The sequence below is a fragment of the Gallus gallus genome, chromosome 9 (assembly GCF_016699485.2).
Source record: "Gallus gallus isolate bGalGal1 chromosome 9, bGalGal1.mat.broiler.GRCg7b, whole genome shotgun sequence".
Classification (NCBI taxonomy): domain Eukaryota; kingdom Metazoa; phylum Chordata; class Aves; order Galliformes; family Phasianidae; genus Gallus; species Gallus gallus.
In genome coordinates, this window is record NC_052540.1 from 12,198,346 (window position 1) to 12,217,886 (window position 19,541).

The 19,541-nt window shown below is 35.4% G+C and overlaps 1 protein-coding gene across 19 annotated transcripts in view; it reads right to left on the bottom strand.

The window, feature by feature from the left end:
* The window catches only part of DLG1 (discs large MAGUK scaffold protein 1), a 131,849-nt gene that overhangs the window by 33,728 nt on the left and 78,580 nt on the right, over nucleotides 1-19,541 (bottom strand). For 10 of the 19 annotated variants that reach the window (XM_015291608.4, XM_015291606.4, XM_003641763.6 and 7 more), the window contains 10 exons: nucleotides 18,993-19,091; nucleotides 15,364-15,417; nucleotides 11,776-11,826; nucleotides 11,439-11,563; nucleotides 10,145-10,314; nucleotides 9,356-9,492; nucleotides 8,448-8,592; nucleotides 4,339-4,465; nucleotides 2,212-2,368; nucleotides 928-1,030 (listed from right to left, as the gene is read on the bottom strand). In XM_015291608.4, the coding sequence (XP_015147094.1) occupies nucleotides 928-1,030; nucleotides 2,212-2,368; nucleotides 4,339-4,465; nucleotides 8,448-8,592; nucleotides 9,356-9,492; nucleotides 10,145-10,314; nucleotides 11,439-11,563; nucleotides 11,776-11,826; nucleotides 15,364-15,417; nucleotides 18,993-19,091 (1,168 nt within the window). The remainder of the gene's footprint in view (nucleotides 1-927; nucleotides 1,031-2,211; nucleotides 2,369-4,338; nucleotides 4,466-8,447; nucleotides 8,593-9,355; nucleotides 9,493-10,144; nucleotides 10,315-11,438; nucleotides 11,564-11,775; nucleotides 11,827-15,363; nucleotides 15,418-18,992; nucleotides 19,092-19,541) is intronic. The other 9 variants (XM_040705646.2, XM_040705647.2, XM_025153616.3 and 6 more) reach the window with 1 other exon arrangement.

Here is a 19,541-nt window from a genome sequence, read left to right on the forward strand (position 1 = left end):
GCAGAAAAAGAGAATGAAGAAGAGAGTGCTGCAATCAGCTACCTAACAATTTCAGATGAATACAGCAGTTCTTAATGTCCAGATGAACACACTTACTCCTTGCTAGGACTGGTAAGGGAAAAAGTTTTAAGCAGACAATTCAGTGCAAACAAGATTTAGTTCTGTGCCTTCCAAGTTAGTAAAACCACAGAACAAGCTGTTGACAACAGTTCATAACAAGCCATCAAGAATGTCTTGTCATATGCATAACAATAATACATGACCTGACAGACTCTAGGTATGTACATTATTTTAGATTACTGAATTGTTAAAGTCTCAAATAGACAAGGCATTTGAAACTTGCTGTACAAGTGCATGAGGACAATATTGCATTGTGATGAGACAATATTATTTTGCTTCTGCAGAGTCCACAAGGATGGTTAATCAGTACCCACTGCAGTCTAATCCAGATCAGAAGAAATTGCTAGATAAGTGGAAATACCAGCTTAGCATGAAACAGAGGAATGAAAATCTGATTGTTTCTTTAGGTCATCTGAATCAACACAACAGAGTAGGAATTAGTCTTTTATCCTCCTACTGATAAAGAAAATAGAACACCATATTAAAAGGTAAAGACAGTAGTAGGATATAAGTAATGCTGTGGTATTTCTACTCAGTTGTGGATTTACTGGCTTAACTTTCACAACGTGACAGTGTTAACATTCAGAAAAGAAATCAAAATTCTAAACACGATCTGAGCAAGTAACATACCAAGCTTTGGCATTAACACTTGCAATTACACGAACAGGTATGTGTCAAAATCTATTACATTACTTGTTTCTGATACGCTCAGAAGGGGTTAGGTGGGGATGGGATGAGAAGACATTTCAAATTATCTGATTTTCAAATTATAGAAGTGAAACTCAAATGTGTATGGAAGCATCTTACCTTCTGGACGGTACTGAGCCACAATAGTTACTGCTTGGCCTGCATTCTTCAAAGCTGTTGCTGCTTGTTCATGGGTTGCTGCCTTCAGGTCAACTCCATTTACCTACAAATTATACAAAAAATCCTTTTTATCAAAATAAATGTTTGTGTTTATTATTATCATCACAAATACAGACTCATGAATAAAAAAAAGAGTTAACTGGATACAAACAAGTTTCCATGTTTTATGAGATTTCCCTGTTTCCAACATTATGAGCTAGTTAATATAAACAAAAACTAGTGATCTTTACTGAAATCAAAAGGCAGTGAATCCTCTCTTGCACATAAGCCATTTGTTAAGACACAATCACAGTATATAACTTCATGAATATATTATTGCTAAGTCAATTTTCTTGTTTAAAATCTTTTCCATTCTTTTTAAGGACATGCACTGAATGTTGCCTTCTGTGATGGTTCACTTCACCTTTCCACAACAGGACTTCAAGGGAGCTCCTTAGTAAAAGCATGCCTACAGATCAGTGTGCTTAAAATTCAGTGACAGACCTCATTCTCCATGAAGATGTCTAGCTGCTTTCAATGCAGCCATTTTAAAAGGTGTCAGGAAAAAAAAAATGGAAGCAGAAATGTGTCACATTATAGACCAAAAGTGTTTTTCACTGTTAAAAGTTAAAATAAAGATGTACTTTATTATCAGAATTTTAATGACAGCAGAGCCAAAATTATTTTTTCTTTTTATTTCTTCAATGCAATTGTTCTGAGAAGTTATTGTTCATAAATTAAGTCTTTTCAGGAAGAAACAGATCTTTATGACCTTCAGTACTAATAGAGGAAAAGTCCTCAGACAGGTATGAGATAGGTGCAATTAAAACTAACGGGAAGTTCTGAAGTTAATCCAGGAAGTGAAGCATCAGTTTTCAGATATTACTGCTAAATGGCTCCATCTCACTAGAAGGCTTGTTTCTGAAGCCTGCATTCTTTCCATTTAGACACACACACACCTCAGATATCAGTAAAACTAACTTAAAGTCTTACAATTTTTCACTCTGAATAACATCTGAGATGGAATAGTGCCATTCTCATTGAGGTAGAGGTGAGAAATTGAGGCAGACTAACAGCCTCAAAGGTACTTCAGAAATATACTGGCAACTGTTCCATTGCCTCAAATTCAGCTCAGTTAATTAATGATATTCTTTACATTTAAATTGTATTATCTGGCATTGGTATCAAAAGTAGGGAAAACTTTTTTATTGCTGGTGTTTAAATAAAAGAAGCAAGGATTCCTACAGAAATTATACGATCGCCTTTCCTAAGTTCTCCACTGAGGTCAGCTGGTCCTCCTGCAAGGATGAAGGAGATGAAAATTCCTTCTCCATCTTCTCCTCCAACAATGTTGAAACCAAGACCCGTTGATCCTCGATGCAGGACAACCTTTCTAGGCTCCCTGGATGAAAGAGAGGAATGCCAAAGTTTACTCACAAGTCATGACTAAAATTAAAATAAATAATTAGAAAAGCAAAGCTAAGTCATCTGTGATAAAAAGTATTGAAAAATCATGTATCAATAATTATATGTTCAACCAGTTAGATTTTCAAATATTTGCTATTATTTGTATACCTTCTGTTTTGCTTGTCGATGCCAAAAACCCTCCCCGTTGTTAGGTGAATTGAACTATCCATTTGTATGTACGTATTCTAAATTCCTGTTATGCTTCTTATTCAGCACTACATGACAATATTTAATAGTTTCCATATCATTCAAGAGCCTGGAACAATCTAATGGTAATAAAAACACTATTTTCTGAAACTTTTCAGTTAAATTTTAATGGAAAAGTTAATAACAAAATGCATGTCCTTTCTGCTCTAATTCCATTCTAGTTGGACAAAAAAGCATATATATGTACATATAGCAAAGAGAAATTGTAGCATTCTCACATATATTTGTAATTTATTTGCAGAAATTGCAACTGAAAAAGTTAAATCCAAACCAAGTTGTTTCATTCTTGGTTTCCTGGCTTCAATCAGGAAACGAAAGAAGAAAAGAGTGAATTGAATAGACACAGCTAGTCAACACCTAGTTCAGAAACCCTCCCTCCAAAAATGTGCTCTTTTATCCAGTAGAATAAATGCATGGATGATTTCAGAAACAGAGCACTTCTATTAATAAAACAGAAACCGTGCACTACAGTTAAAAATCACTAGAGAGCACTAAGGAACAATTAACGGACATTCTTAAATATTTGGAGACATAGATTATTAATTTATAGGACAAACCAAGATACTGCATTTTTCCAAAACAGAAATGTAATCTAGTTGGATTTTTAAACCTCTCCATTTCTGCACTAGCTTTTAGATCAATTTAGCATCAAATTCCTAATTTCTACCCTCTATCAGATGTCAGATCCAGCTTTTCAGAGAGCTATTTTATTACAAACATGTGACACTGTGGAAACCTATGTATAATATTGCTCCGGATCACAATAATACATCAACAGTTAAGCTGCAGCTAGAGAACACATGCACAAGGCATCTTTTTACATATTATTCAACATATCTAAGCCTCTTTCTGGGATGAAAGCAGCAGCAGAAGGGAAGGTAATTTTAAGAAGAACACCTAAAGCCCTCCTTGAATAGCCCTTACATTTCAAAGGAAGCCTGGCTAATTTTGAGAAAAGCTGTACACTTATAGAGTCAGCAATACCATCAGGACAGAATCACTGCAGCATACATGCCCACCTAACCACAAGCTAAAAAATACACAGACATATGAGAGGCCCTCCCAGTTTCTAATACACAAAAACTTCATTCTCCAACTTAACCATCTCACTTATGTTTCAATCAGGATAGACCCCATCTCAGAAACCCAATGACATTACCCATATTAGACAATAGTGTGGCACAGACTTCAGCAACATACTGAAAATGCAGTGTAACATTCCCAATTTTCAGGAGAGAAAAGTAACAAAATTAGATGAGCTTTATTGATGAACAAATAGATTAATGCAATCTTCTACTGAATTGGTGAAGTAATGAACGGTTGTTAATGGGAAGGGTTAAGAGCTCTCGTAGTCATTCTGGATTTAATAATCCATCAAAATAAAACAAGCCCTTGTCTGAAAAAGATATATTACTGGCTTCAGAGTAGTGAATAATCTCTAGTCTGTTAATTCTACCACCCTAAAGCTCAATCAACTCATGAAGCATTTTGGCAGGGCATTCTGATTTTAATACTACTCCAAGAATGATACATCATGTATATTTTTTTAAAATATATCCAATTTGCTCCTTAAAACAGTATTTAAATTGTAAGAAAGAGATGCACTTATGCTTTGAAATATCCTTATGAGCAATTTTCCCCACAAACACATATTCTGAGCTTCCATGGTTAACTAATGTAGCTTTTCTTCTTCGTTACCTGGTAATCTCATCATCTCCAAGCATTCCCTTTGGAATTGGTGAATATCGCCCTGGAGATGCTGGGGGAAGGGACTGTCCTAAGTAGGCAGATGGAGTGATATGGTTGTCCACTGGTTGAGAATAAGCTTCAAGGAGAAAGAAAAATAAAAATAAGCATTAAGACAAGAATGAGAAAGCTGTTGGAACTGAAACAAAATATTATGTGGGGTGACTCCTAAAAACAAAATGTAAGACTTAATGCTATACTTAATCCAAACTGGGAGGTGGCCTGCTTTTTTCTTCTAGAGATTTGATGTGGAGTATCCCAACACCTCTAAGATACTCTAGGCTGTTCTTACTATCAGATCTGAACAAGAAGACATGTTCCATTTCTTGAACACTGAACACAGTCATCTTGAAATGAAAGCATAGCTGTTCGTAGAGATGTTCAACCAACAGCTCACATTAAGAAACAAAAGGCAGGATTATTCTACCTCCTGTTCTTCAAGGTGAGAGGCATCAATTTACTGAGATAGGTAAACAAGCTTGTGCAAAAAAATCAGCTGTACTGCAAGGATCAGCTGCATTCATTAAATGGAGTGTTATAAAGATTTAGTCTAACTTCTTGTACAACAGGCTATGAATCTTGAGCAGTCCTCCACATGACATGCAAGTTTTGCCTGAGCCACAATACCCACACCAGAAAAATTTAGTAGCTTAATCCTTACAGCAGATGGAGAATATATTACAATTTTGAGAACCTTTTCCCAATATGACTTGGGTTATATGCAAGCTTCTTCACAGAATTTTTGTAGGAGAGATTTGGTAAATAGCCAGCTTTCAAACCACTCAATCCATGCTGGGTTGATTCTGCGTAGTAAATTCCACATACAGACATTCTATCACCCTGATCAACGCTCTGGTAAGTGAAGTTCTCAGATAGGGAACCATATAGTACCCTAGTGCCCGCATAGAATCTGATATCAGATTGCTTTGTATTCTTTTCTCTGTCACGGCAGTAGAGTTTTCAATTTGCTAGACTGAATTTCAGCAAGCATTAAAATGCACTATTAAATGCCTAGGTAGTTTATCAGCTAGTGCTTTTACAAGTAATTAAGTGTGTTATTCCAATATACCTTTTTAAAAGCTAGCATTCTTAGTGCTGTGCTATGGAAGCTAATCTAACATGGCACAAAAGGCTCTCTATGGAATTCCAGAGGAAATAAAACAGAGCCTGTACCTTTGCACAAACTGTTTTAGCTGGATATCATACCTGAATAACATTCACAAGCAACATGATAGAAATAAAAAGTAAGCCATCACTTTCCAGTTCCCAAATTAGGTCAGAACTTCTAAGTAAACATTATTAGTGCAGTAACTGATAACAAAATTGTGTTTTGGACAAAAAGAAAACTAAATACATAAAATTAACTTGCTTTGACAGAAAAAGTTAAAGACACTTAAGGAGAAATTCTGTGTCCAGACCCAGATCCACCCCCGCTGTATATTACACAATTCTACACAACAGGGAAATGGAATATCTGCAAACTGCTCACACTAATCACAAGTATGATCTCCAAAATGGAAATAAAATTAAAACTACACTGCAATTTACTGTCATTACATATTCTCCTCTTCCCATATTTATGCTATTTATGCAATCATAAAGCATCTACGCTTCCAGTGAGGAAGCTGATTACTCTCTATCTTGCTGTACTTTATTTCTCAATGCACAGTGGAAATATTGCAGCAATGCACACAGGCGCATATGTGCACAGACACAAGGCAAGTAATTTAACATTTACTAGAAGTCAAAAGTGCGTCATTAATAATATCTTCAAAGGAGGCTTGTACATGAAATAAATAATCTACGAACTCAATAAAAGAGTAGACACTTTCCTGTCTCTGTGATATTCTACAACATGCACACTGCAGTTAAATTTGGTGGTTTTGAATAGCAAGTTCTAGACCTATTCAGTAATATTCTGAACTCATATTCATTTATACAAATAAGCTACTCAACGTTTCTTCCAGGATCCACTTAACGATCAACATTTATATTCAGATTACTGAGGTAATTTACATTCCCTACTGACATGACTTATTTCGGAAGGCCATTAGTTATGACTATGGAACACACAAATCAGTTTAGCTGTCAGTATTACTAGCCAGATAGATGGCATCAGTGACCGCGATCCCAAAATTTATTGCCGTGAGTAATACACTTCATGTTCTGCAAACAGTACAGGTTCCAAACCAGTAGGTACCGAGCACTGTGCTACCCTATGTCTCTGATAAAGCATTTATCTAAAAACAACAACAACAACAGAGCAACAAACAAACACACACAGAAAAAAAAACCACATAAGCAAAACCAAAGGTGGATCTGGGCAGTGAACAGCACAGGCGTATATTTGGGCAGTAGGGATTCATGACTTTATGCTATGATGCAATTAACTTCAATGAACTGAGTCACCAGCTCATCTACCAGTTGGGAGAAATTTATTCTCTGCATAAGAAGAGAGCCTGCAGCATGCCCTTATGCCTTATGCATGCTGCTAGAATTAATACTTCTTTAAAAGTACTTATTGATACAGACAGTAGGAATATAAAAACAGAATTATCACCCCAAGGAGAGTACTAATTTCCAGTCAGTGAGCATTATACCAAGTTAGTTTTTCGTTGTTGTGAAGGTACGGGCTTTTTCTCTGTGTGTTTTTTAAAATAATCTGGGGATTAATAAGTATGACCTTTGCTAATATCAGGGTATCACTGTGTTATCAGGAGTTGGCCACATTATCAGGAACCAGGTCCTTCTCTACCTTCTTCTCTTTGCCCCCCATAATAGATTAATAAAGTAAACACCCCAATGATCAAAGGAGCAGGAGTAATAGTAAATTACTTTTACATTTGTCACATCACCATCCGCAAAAATGTAATCATATCACTGCACTACTACCAGGAACATGACAAATCAGGTTTTCTCTGTTCCAGAAAATCTAAATTCAAAGTGAAACAGATGAGAAGAAGTCAATTACAATGGAGAGAGAGAAAAAAATTCTCTTTTCCACAGAAACAGTGGAAAAGGCTGAATTACCAGATAAACTAGATCCCATAAGGGAAAATGGCTGCTCTTTAATCACTGACAATAGCATAAAACAGAGGATGAATAAATGAAGGCTGAAAATTAGTTTTGTATCAGTGAAGGAAGCCTTCAAGAACACTGTTTTAATAAGACAGTTGAGACACAAAACTTAATTATCTCCACATTGTAATTCAATAGGCTTAGGAATAGATTTACAGCTACTGTAGCTATCACCAACAAGGTGATATAAGGTTTATAAGGTACTTCTATCCTTTGTTTATTGTATTTTTCTTATTGTTCATTACCTACTGGTTTAGATTACATCACTGCTTTATTCCAAGTGTTCCTTTTTTCATATGAGGAACATATCAGCAATAAGTATCTGATATCTATTACTTGCATCTAACAGTGAAATAAACAAATAAAACCCCTAAAATAAGTAGAAGAAAAAAACATGTTGCTTTTTCCCCCAGAACCAACTTATGGGAAGAGATGAGTACAAGTGGTTCTCAAGAAGAGTCCACATATTTTTCATTTTATTATTGGATAAATACCAAATTAAATAAATAGATTGCAAATAACATATTTGAAAATTCTTTCTACCCATTAGTAAGGAAAGGTTTCCTCACTCCTACTTCAGAATGTTTGGTTATAGGGAAAAAAAAATCCTAGAGTGAATGAAATAGCAATTGAACAAAAGGTCAGTCTGGGTTAATAGAAAAAAATCTTATTTTCCAATATAGCAGTAAAAAGTATTCACAATACTCAATACAATTTATATGATTTATTAAAGGCTATTTAAGAGTAAATCCTTTTGATATTTTAAGTGTTTAACAGTAACACTAGAATTTGCATCAGCAAACAGCAGTATCTTTGAGGTGAGCGGCTTTTGCAGTTGCTGCCACAGTTGTATCAACCATCTTCGATCAAATTTACATAAGAGTGAGGGTTTAATTTTAAAAAGCTTTAAACTTGAAGTACTAAAATGAAGTATATTAAAGCCTCAGAGAGAAAAATATGCCATGAAGAAAAACTGAACTTACAGTTTGTGATGTCAGGAGGGGCGTAACTATCATTCATGAACATGCTGGTGGGTTTTGCAACTTTCAGATAAACAAAGTCAGAAGTGTTTTTTAAGGCAGTCACTGCTTCTTCATGAGTAACTTCTTCTAAGCAAACACTATTCACCTAAATATAAAAAAGAAACAAATTCTCAATACAAAAAAAAAAATGCAGGTTTTTCATCTGGCGCTCACTGAAGTCTCTTGAAGTAATCTAGAATTTGGAGTCTTTATTATGATTCATATACCAAAGACACAATTGGCCCAACTATATAAAAGATTCTGTGTAGTGCTGTGAAATACTATAAAATATGGAATATTTTAAAATGATATAAAACATTTTATAATCATATAGTATGAAATATTATAAAAAATGGAAATAATATAGAAAGCTCCAGACATTATAGTAAACTGTACTGACTGTAACACTGTAAAAGCAGAAAACATGACTTTGGAAAACAGATGGCAAATATGACATCACAAATTTCATAAGCATACACAAAGCTGTCTCTCTTTTTCTTCACTTTTTGTTTTTAATTAGTCCTCTCTCCTAGTTGGAGAGCAACTCAAATCAAAGCTAAGCTCATACTACTAACTACCACAGTGAACACTACCCAAGTTATGTTATGCTACCTCAGACATTTGCTGAAATCTACAACTTCTCTTTTTATTAGAACGTCAATTTACTCATACAAAAGCAAACTCTTAGATTCATGTTTTATCACTGATACACAGATATGCACTTCCTATGATGCAGATTTAAAATCTTCTTTTTAATATTTATTTCTGCAAAGTTCTCCACTAACACGTAGCCTAATCACAAAGTGAGTTGTGTCCTTACCGAGTCTAAAAGTAAATACTCATAAAAAAAACCTGCTGCTTTTACTTACAGCTAAAAGTTTGTCACCAATTTGAAGTTTTCCATCTTTGTGGGCTGCCCCTCCTTCAATGATTTTGGTTACATAGATGCTGTTGTCTCCAGGTATATGCTGATTTCCTACACCACCAGCAATACTGAAACCAAGACCTGCTTGAAGATAAAGTCATTACTCAAGAAACCTTATAGCATCCCCTAGATTCAAATGACTGTATGAATAGTAATGCTATCTATATCATACATGAGTAAATACACATAAAAATACTAGCCTGCTGCTGAAGAAATTCTGGATGCCTTTCCAAGTGAACTCTGTGATTTTCCAGAAAGTTTTGGAAAAGCTATAACATTCACAGAAGTTCTGAAAATCTAAATATCTTCTTCATGCATTGTGAAAGACACACAAAGCAAAGCCATAACATCGTAACTGATATTTTAAAAACTGTTTTCCAACACATCCACATATAGAAACAAACAAATATGCTAAACCTTTTTTTATTCTCTCAAAGATGTAAGAAATTTACATTAAATACTTTACTCCTGTTTATAACGTACTTGAAGATTACTAAATACTATCAGCAAAACAATTGAACTATGCATTTTTAAAAGTTCAATGAAAAATACACATCCTACAAGAGCAGTTCCAGAACAAACATGGATGAAAATTTGTGATATGTCTGTCTTAATTTGCATTACCTTGCATATGAAAATCTAGGAGATGCAAAGTACTGTGTTCTTTAAGTACTAAATGCAGAAATCTATCAGCTCTACCCATCTTCTGAGGAGTTTTAAACTTCCTACATACCTTTAGGGCCTTTTACAAGTTTTATTTCCACTATTTTTTCCGTCACTGGTTTTCTTCTTTTGACATACAATCGTACAATTGATCCCGCTTCTTTTAATGCTTCAACTGCTTTGCTGTGTGTCACATCACGAACATCAACCTCATTTACTCGTAGAATACAATCATTAACCCTAGAGACAGCAATATTCATGTTCAGCTGTTGTGTTATAGCAGAACAGACTCATTAGGAGTCCAATATTCTACCAAAAATACACTAAAACACATGTTAACATGGTCAGATACATAGATTCGGCTTCAAAATTAAAACAATTCAAAACAACATTATTAAATTAAACATTAATGATCAAAAATAAAGCAAAGATAACTGGAAAATATGTAAATGGAATATTTTGTCCACAGTTTCAGAGAATACTCTTTAGATTAAACACAATATTTTGAAGATGACTTTGTACAAACTACCTTTCATTTAGAGCTATAAAAAAAACTTTAAAAAAAGTCAGACACTAGGCATTATACAATGAGAATTCACTACTTTTAAACCATGATATGAACAAGTCAAGCTCCTTTCCTGCTTTCCACAAGCTATTTAAGTGCTGGCTTTTCTTTCCATTTAATGTGTTGCTGTAGTAACACTGAGCTCTCATTACAGTAAGTAGAATGTCTGACCCACTTGTCCCTAAGTTCTGCCAGATGTATCTTCTGACAGTGCCAAACAGGCTAAAACGAAGTCTTGAAATAAGCTTAAAACACTTAAGTCATCAGGCATTTGCACAAAATAATGTAGGGCCAAGTTCTCAAGAGAACGAGCCACAAAAAAGCTAGGCTTACAACCAGCTTTTCTTATTTCATTTTTCCTCTACACGGTTATACAAGAGTCTATTGAAAGACTGCTTTAGATTTAAAAATAATTTCAAATAATTCATAAATGCAATTTGTTATTCATATGTAACTTCAAATCAAGTTGCAAATATCTTGCTACTACCTAATGATGAACCAACATTTTCTTACTAGTAGTTAAGTAGTGGAATCATCCCATAAATAAATAAGAAAATTAGGGGTACTATAGAAGAAGTACTCTATCAATTTAAACAAAAAATATGGCTATTGAGGATATGCATTATCCCTGAAAAAATAAGACACATAATGAAACCAAGCATGTAAGAGAGCAATTGCTAAGCTCAACTTGTTTAAAATGCAATGTAATACGATAATTGAAGCAAAGAGAAAATGTTCTATCAACTGTTTGACAAATAATAATAAACATTTAGCAACCCAATACAGAAAGTCATCATACCGTAATCTTCCATCCTGTGCAGCTGCACCTCCAGCTATAATTTTGGTAATGAAAATACTTGAATCATCCCCAATATGTGGGTTGTCTGTGCCACCTGCAATGCTAAAGCCAAGTCCTGAATTTCCCTAAAGGCAGAAGGGGGAAAAATTACATATTTCTTTTTTGGGGAAAAAAGTATTATATCTGTTTCAATATAAAACTAGATTTATATAATCTAACTGATAAAAAATATTAAAAGAACTGCCAATTTGTGATATCAAAATATGTTGATTTTTCATATTTATGTGTTATAAACCCCACATGACAACAAAGTCCAGGACGACATTTAGTATATTACCCTTTCAAGAGTAATTTCTTCATACTCGTAATCTGCATCTGTGCCATTGACCTAAAAAGAGACAAAACCAAGACTTAGAGAATTTTACACATTCTACAATGCAATTTGCTATGCTGGCAGCTCATTCCAAACCAAATCTCAGCTGGTTGGCACTGATCAGCGAGCTCAGGAGTGTGATTTTTCACACCGCTCTGCTCATGCCTCATCAAGACACTTTCTGTATTAGTTTAAATGTAAAGGTTCCACAAGCAGACTGTTTTACACGGAACCTGCAAAGCAGAAACCTATTTCTGACTTCCCGAATAAAATTCTCTTGCTGTTCCTCAGGCCATACAGCAAGTTAGAAGGGAGAAAAAAAGAAGGGGTTGTCGTGTAAAGGAAAAATTGTATGAAAAGAAAGAGCAGTATTTTCAAACTATTGTTCCTCACAGATCAGAGAAAAATCAAAGACTGATCCTTTATATTATTTCTCACTAGAAATGAATAAAGCCCTTCTAAAGCAACATTCAACAATCATTGATGCCAATATTTATCATGTTACGTATATACTGAAGTCCAACAAATCACAACAGGACCGAAACCAGAAGAGTTTAAAATAATATTTTATGAAGCTAGATGAGAAAAACTGCTAGAAGTAAGCCATAGTAAGCCATGAGGAAAAGAGAAGCCTTGTTACCCACATTTTAGAAACGATATCCCCATTCTTTGCTGCCTACAGAAATAGGACACAAAGAACAAGTGACAAATATCTCAATTAAAAAAAAAACCAACAATTAAATGCCAAAATTCTTAACCATTTTTAATGGCTTAGCACTTTAGGAAGCAACACTAAGCAAGATAAGAAATAACATTTCTGTACTTGTTTTACAAAGAATCTTCTCCATTCTTACTCTGTATTTCCTACTTCACCCTGAACAAAATTAAGATCACATCTACAGCGGTCCTCATATTTGTAAAACATATTTAATTTCATTTATTTCAGCTCCCAGAGCTGAAGACTCCATGATTTCACAGGCTGTCTAATATCAGGCTCATTTACGCCTCACTGCAGTTTTTTTTTAACCTCTAATTACATCTCCCTTTACTGCAATACAACCCATATCCATTCCAGACCTAACAGATCATTATCTTTCCCTTTGCACAGTACCTCAAAAATGATATGTCCTAATAGTTTGTTCAATGGAAAAGATACTCTGTTTTTAACACATGATATTTTTCCATTAAAAAGGAAAAGGTCTTGCCCTTCGGAATACATGAAGCCAGATCCATTACTGCAACAACACCAAAGAAGCCACTGTGATCAAGACGTTGTTATGTTAGCTTAGTCCTTGAACTATTATCTACAAAAATGCCATGTGCTAACTGAACCAGTTGTCTAGTATTACAGCACCTGGGAAATGGTTCACAATGACTGATCAGCACCTGACTTTTTTTTTTTTTAATAAACTAGGATGATTAATCAGCTCCCTATTCATCAACAAAAACCTAATAGATCTCTAAGCAAACTATTTCTACGTACAAAACTCCAACTCAAATTTAGAATATATTCTAGATAACAGGAGTAAAGAAGAATCTCCATCATTTTTTTAATCTTTTACTCTAGCTCAGATCCCAAGTCAATATACTTGTCAAATCAATTTTATCTAGTGAACTAAGCATTAGCACAGGAACAGCAAGGGTACATGAAGTGATAAAAATCACAGTCCTATTCTACTTTTTGGAAGTTTTGAAATGACCTTGGATCTGCTGAGGCAAGCAATATTTGCAGGGTCTTTCCCTATATGAAAGAAAACATTACAGTATACAATGCAAATGCTGTAATTATACCACAGTGGAAGACTAAATTTTCTTTGAACGTGAAGACCAATTAGTACTTCAGCAGATAGTGACAGGACAAGGGGAATGGCTTTAACCTGAAGGAGGGAAGATTTCGATTAGATGTCAGGGGGAAGTCTTTCACTGAGATGGTGGTGAGGTTCTGGCAAAGGCTGCCTGGAGAGGTTGTGGAGGCTGCGGCTGCTCCAGTGCTCAAGGCCAGGCTGGATGGGGTGCTGGGCAGCCTGAGCTGAGCTGGTTGATCCAGAGGTTGGCAACCTGCATGCACCAGGGGGTTGGAACTTGGTGATCCTTCAGGTCTGTTCCAACCCAAGGTATTCTATGATTCTCAGCAGCTCTATAATTCAGATAACAAGAGCTGTGTTTTTGAACACTTTTTCATTGATGACTTTCTAGATTCAGGTGGGTTTTGTTCCTACTAGTAGAAAATCTGTCACAGTTAATGTTTCACAGATTCATGATACAGCTACCCCACAGATAAGATTTTATGTTATGTACCATGTAGCTATGTGGTAACCTAGACATATGTCCAGGTTCTTCACCTCCTATACCTACATAGTTGGTTAGACTATAGCCAGCTATGGGTTTGAACACTGGTAGTTTAGATAACAAATTGACACTCAAAATTATAAACTCTGTTAGTCCTATTTTCTTTTGCTATTACCTACTGCTCTGCCCAGCTCTTCTGAAATGTGAGAACATTTTTATTAATCACTTATCTTCCCAATGTAGTTTGTGTGTGCAGACACCTCACTTTCAGTATTCTTTCGTAAACCATCTGTGCCACATCACTAAAAGAGCCACACACTGAAGGCTGCTGCTGTCATCTGTTATTCAGGCAATGTAATTCATACTAAGGACCCATTCATGAGCCAATTATGTCACTGTACTAATCTTTTGTCTTCTGCTTCAACTAATACACACTTTTGCCTGCCTTCATCTATTGCAGCTCCTTTTTAACAACTTTAATTATGAATGCATCTGACAAGAGCAAGGTTCTTTACTTGGTTGTTTGGTTTTTTGTTGGTTGTTTTGTTTTTTTGTTTGTTTGTTTTTTTTTTTTTACTTCTTTTTGCTTTACCTAGCAAGCATAAATTTGTGCTTTACTTGCTAATACCTAGAAAGAAAAACAAAATATAAGCTAGTGCAGATATTAACACTGTTTAGAAAAAACAAGTAAGCAGGGCACATGGAACTGGAGGAGAAAGGTACAGTTCCATTGTGTATTGTTCTTACCACAGACCATGCACTGCCAAACACAGATTTGGGCCTCCACCTAATTATACTATTTACCTTAATGTTTTGCACAGATCCAACAATTTCTGTGAACACTTAGAGCACTGTAAGCTTAAGTTTAGCCACTGCATTGAGTAGCATTTTATGAGAAGTGCAATGGAAATGGCACATTAAATATTAAAGCATCTACCTGGGCAGCTGAAGAAATATATTGTTCTCTGAGATTTCATGGGTTCAGCATCCAATCAATTGCATTCTGCACTGTGTTGCACTGTCACACAGCAGTACTCACCCAGAACCTTCCCTGTACAGTCTACAGATTTTTTTTTTCTGGGTGTTTTTCTTGTTGTTGTTGTTTGTTTTTTGTAAAAGAGCTTTTTAAGGATTTCAACTAACCATGAGGGGAGATAACAAATCCATGTACTGTAAGGTGAAATAAACATTGCTGATCAATGACAACAGATCTAAACTACTAGCATTATATAAAGTTGTAATTGAAAGGAAGCATATGCTTACGTATGTTGGAGTGTCCAAAGAATCTGTATTCACCAGAACTGGAGGTGGGTTTGCCTTTAAAAGAAAAATTAAAAAAATATATATTATACAACATAGGAGAAAATATGAACAGTAATTACACGATATTTGTTCTGCTGGGTTTCTCAGAGGACTGTTAAAAGGTAACCTCAGCTTAAGAGCCTCTAAAATGGACTCTTCTGAAACACTTGCCTGAAGAAAGTGCTTGCCTGCCAAAGACTGACTCTGAGCTTAGTTATTTTGTAAACAAATTCTGTCTCTCATGTTGTTTTTCAAGAGGATAAAAAAAAAGTAAGCATACCATAATTTGACGCAATGTCGGTTATTTGTGATGCAATATTCAGAACTGCTTTACAAGCCAGCATTCTGAATACAAATGTTGGCTTTGATTACGTCTTCTTTCTACCAGGAAGTTTTTGTATTATATTTGTGTTGTTTGTTTCAAAACAGAACTGTAAGCTGCAAAATGCAAACTTACAAAAGGAAACTTATGGCAGATCCACAAAACAGATGTGAAAGCAAATGCATATCAGCAGACATTCACCCATGGCAAAGCAGCAGGTACTTCCATTAGAAATTTGTTATCAGTTCATAGGCTATAAGAAGGTTGGAGATTACTGCCATAGAAATAGGAAATTACATAGCAATCTTGCTGGCTGGGAACTGGTAGAATGAAGAAACATTTTTAGTCACTAATGTTATTGAGAACGTTCCAACAAAAATGCAGTTTCAGCTGAAAGAAAATCCATACAGATTGGAGGAATTTACCTGAAACAGTCTGAAATAGATTATTTATTTTTGCACTGATTATCTCCCTTAAAATCAGTTGCAGGTTTTTTTTTTCTTTTTCTTTTTAATATGTGAAAGTCGGAGTAGGACATAAACACTTTTTTAGGCCTCATTCTTATGGCAAGCAGAAATAGAGAAATGACAGGAGCCTGCATTCTTTCTGGTATAACTAGAGGCCCTTCCCACTGACAGGAGCTACCAGGATCTACATGCAGTGGTACTGGAAATGTTGGCATCGGGCCTGATCTAAGAACAACAAAAAAATACACAGATGTGTGGAAATATATTCTTGACCCCAAATAATGTTGAAGTATTAAGTCCAATATGGGATGCACAACTTCAGTGATACAACACAAAGTTCGTCTCAACTCCATTAAAGCTGAATAAAGATATTTTATATGTATATTTCTCATCTTTAAGATATTCTTAATCTTTTTTTCATCTTTCTGCGCGTACATACATGTATCTACATATCTAAGCATATGTGTCTCAGTTTAACTATCTGTAATAAAAGCTAGTATTAAACACACTCAAAGACTTAGAAAACATGTCAATTACAGAAGCCTCATTACCATTACAACAACGTACTTCTGAGAAATTCAATTCCACCCCCAAAAGCCACAAAACACTGATTGGGACTGAGGTGAAAATAAACTACCATTACCAGGCAGGAGTTATCAGTCTGCCATTAGGCTGATGTGTCAGAAGCTTGGCCTGTAGTGTTTAATAAGTACTAAAATCAAAAGGTTTCTACACTAGCTAATAGACCTGACTGTAAAAAAGGAAACAAAATGGATGATACTTATGAGTCTGTCCAGTTGCCATCAAATACCCTTCTCACATAGCAGTTCTTTCAGTATACACACAGACAGACCTTATTCAGTACCTAAATCAAGTATTAGTTACCAATGTCACAATACAAAGCTCATCAAAACAATCTATTGTATTAAAGAACCTGACTATTCAGTGTATTCAGTGTGTAATTAGGAATCTAATCTCCACTGGACCTATGAGAGATCAGCATACGTAACGTTTATTTTGTAGTAGAGCAACATCAATCAGTTTTCTATTTATAATTAAAAAAACAAAACCAGGAGTATTTTTGAAGGTTTAATAACATTTTTTTAGATTGCACTCAATTTCAGAATGTATTTTAATTTTACAATTGTCTAATAGGAAAGTAATCCAACAGGAGTGCCAGTGAAAGGTTTCAGAGACTAACCAATCAAATTATACAACATATCCTCCATTAAGTGACTGGTCCTAGCACTCCTTATCCACGTTCTCTGTCAGAAGGAACCATTTACCATGATTTCTAAGCAGGAAGGAGAAAAGATTTGTGCCAGCCGTTTCCAAAGGCAGGGGTGGACACTGCAAATACACAGGGCAGCATCTAACTCAAAATAGCAAATGCTTTTGGAAGGAAGACCTGGTATTTTGGTCTGTTATGTAAGACTTCTCCAAATTACCCAACAGTTCTGAACTACTGTGCCAGGGCTTGTTCAAATATTTAAAAGCCATTTGACAAGTTTGTTTACAAGCAGACTTGGGCTTGCCTAAGGGGTGAAGTGACTAACAAAGTAGAGAAATGTATCTGTTTCACAAAAATGCATCTGCCAAATACAAAGCTGATAACTTCCCATGATATTTTCTAGTTGCTTAGAGTTATGTATGATGCAGGATTCTATAGCTAACTCCTGCGGGCACCTACACACACCCAGCAGACAGAGGCACTGTTCGCTCAATTCTCACTGTCCTACCTCTAAGCCAGCACCAGTCAGCAGATATGAAGACTGTCAAAGCAATGGCAGTTAAGTAGTGTCAAAGAAAACTGTATGTTTATATTCTCCAAGTATATACATACACATAAGTACGTATGTTGGTGCTTATTATTACGATGATTTTAAATCCAATTTAGCTTACTGACAGTACCCTGAAAGTAAATGTTACTGGAGACTCAACTATCTTTACTCATCAAATCTGACAGCAGAGGTCCGCTGGGTGCCCTGGTCTGTCTGTCTTGTATGTGACATGGATAGAATTCCTCCAAAAGAAGGAAATAGATTTGACGCTAATCACATTTCTGGTCTGCCTGGTAAGAAAAGTATGGGTGACAGATTCAAGTAAACACCTATCCACTAGAAACTGGACGTTAAGAACAGACTAAAACCTTTTGATACATCACGGTTCACAGATTACTCTTATATTCTGGCAACTTTGGTGGCGATATGCATTTTGTGGTTTGTTTTTGTGTTGGCATTGGGTGACCTAAAGGATGACACCCAAGAAGTGAAGCTCAGTCTGTGGATTAAATAATTAGGAATAGAGTTTAAAAATGCAACAAAAAACACTTTTTATATCTTAGTGTGCCCCAATCATATTCATACTGACAACAGAAATAGAACAGAAGAGAATAGGAGAAAAAAAAAATTGATGGAAGATATTTATTGAGTGTATGAGATGAAATGATAATTCAGCTAACACATCAGTTAAGGTGACTGACTGGCTCTAGAATTCTTCTACCTGAACACAAAATACCCAATTCTTTATTTTCTTCCCATTCTTTCAGGGTGTTATTTTTGTTATTTCACAAAATTATCAATATTCCTCTACATGAAATACATACATTTTTAAATGGACTAAAATCTGCTATTAAACAAAAACCAGGATGAAACAGTACTGCATTACTAATTTAACTATTTCACAGTTCATCTAAAACCTGAGCCAGAGTACCAAAACATTAATTTAAACAAAGGAATGAAATAAATCATATAAATAAGAGCAAAACAAATTTATCAAAAACAACAAAAAAGAATAAAAACCTGTGGTATGGTGGATGGGATGACAGTGGTCTCAGCAGGGACTGGTGGGACAGGGATCACGGGGACAATGGGAGAAGAGGAAGGAACAGCTTCTGTGGGCTAAAAATCACCAATAACATGTCATAAACAAGGAAAGCTAGGAAAACATTTTCAGACAAGCGAGACTTAAATTTAATACATCTAAAAAGAATCTGAACAAACAAAATTATTTGGAGACTATAACTACAGTTGAAAGCAGACAAAAACCAACATGTTCATGCCAAAGGGCCCATCGAAGTGAGGCACATCCACATCACTTGTTCATACCAAGCTACTCACCTGGCAGTGTAGGGTACTACGGTTTTATGGGTACAAAAGAAAACCTGCTCACATTAATGGTCAGAATGATTCTTTTTATGGGCTGGTTTCACAACACAAACACCTCAAATGTGCAAAAAAAAAAAGGGGGGGGGGGGAGGATGCAACGACTGAAGTTGATAGCACAGAACAAAATTCCTTTTTGATAAATGGGAAAAATCAAAAGTATTTTGGGCTTTCCAAACCAAGCTC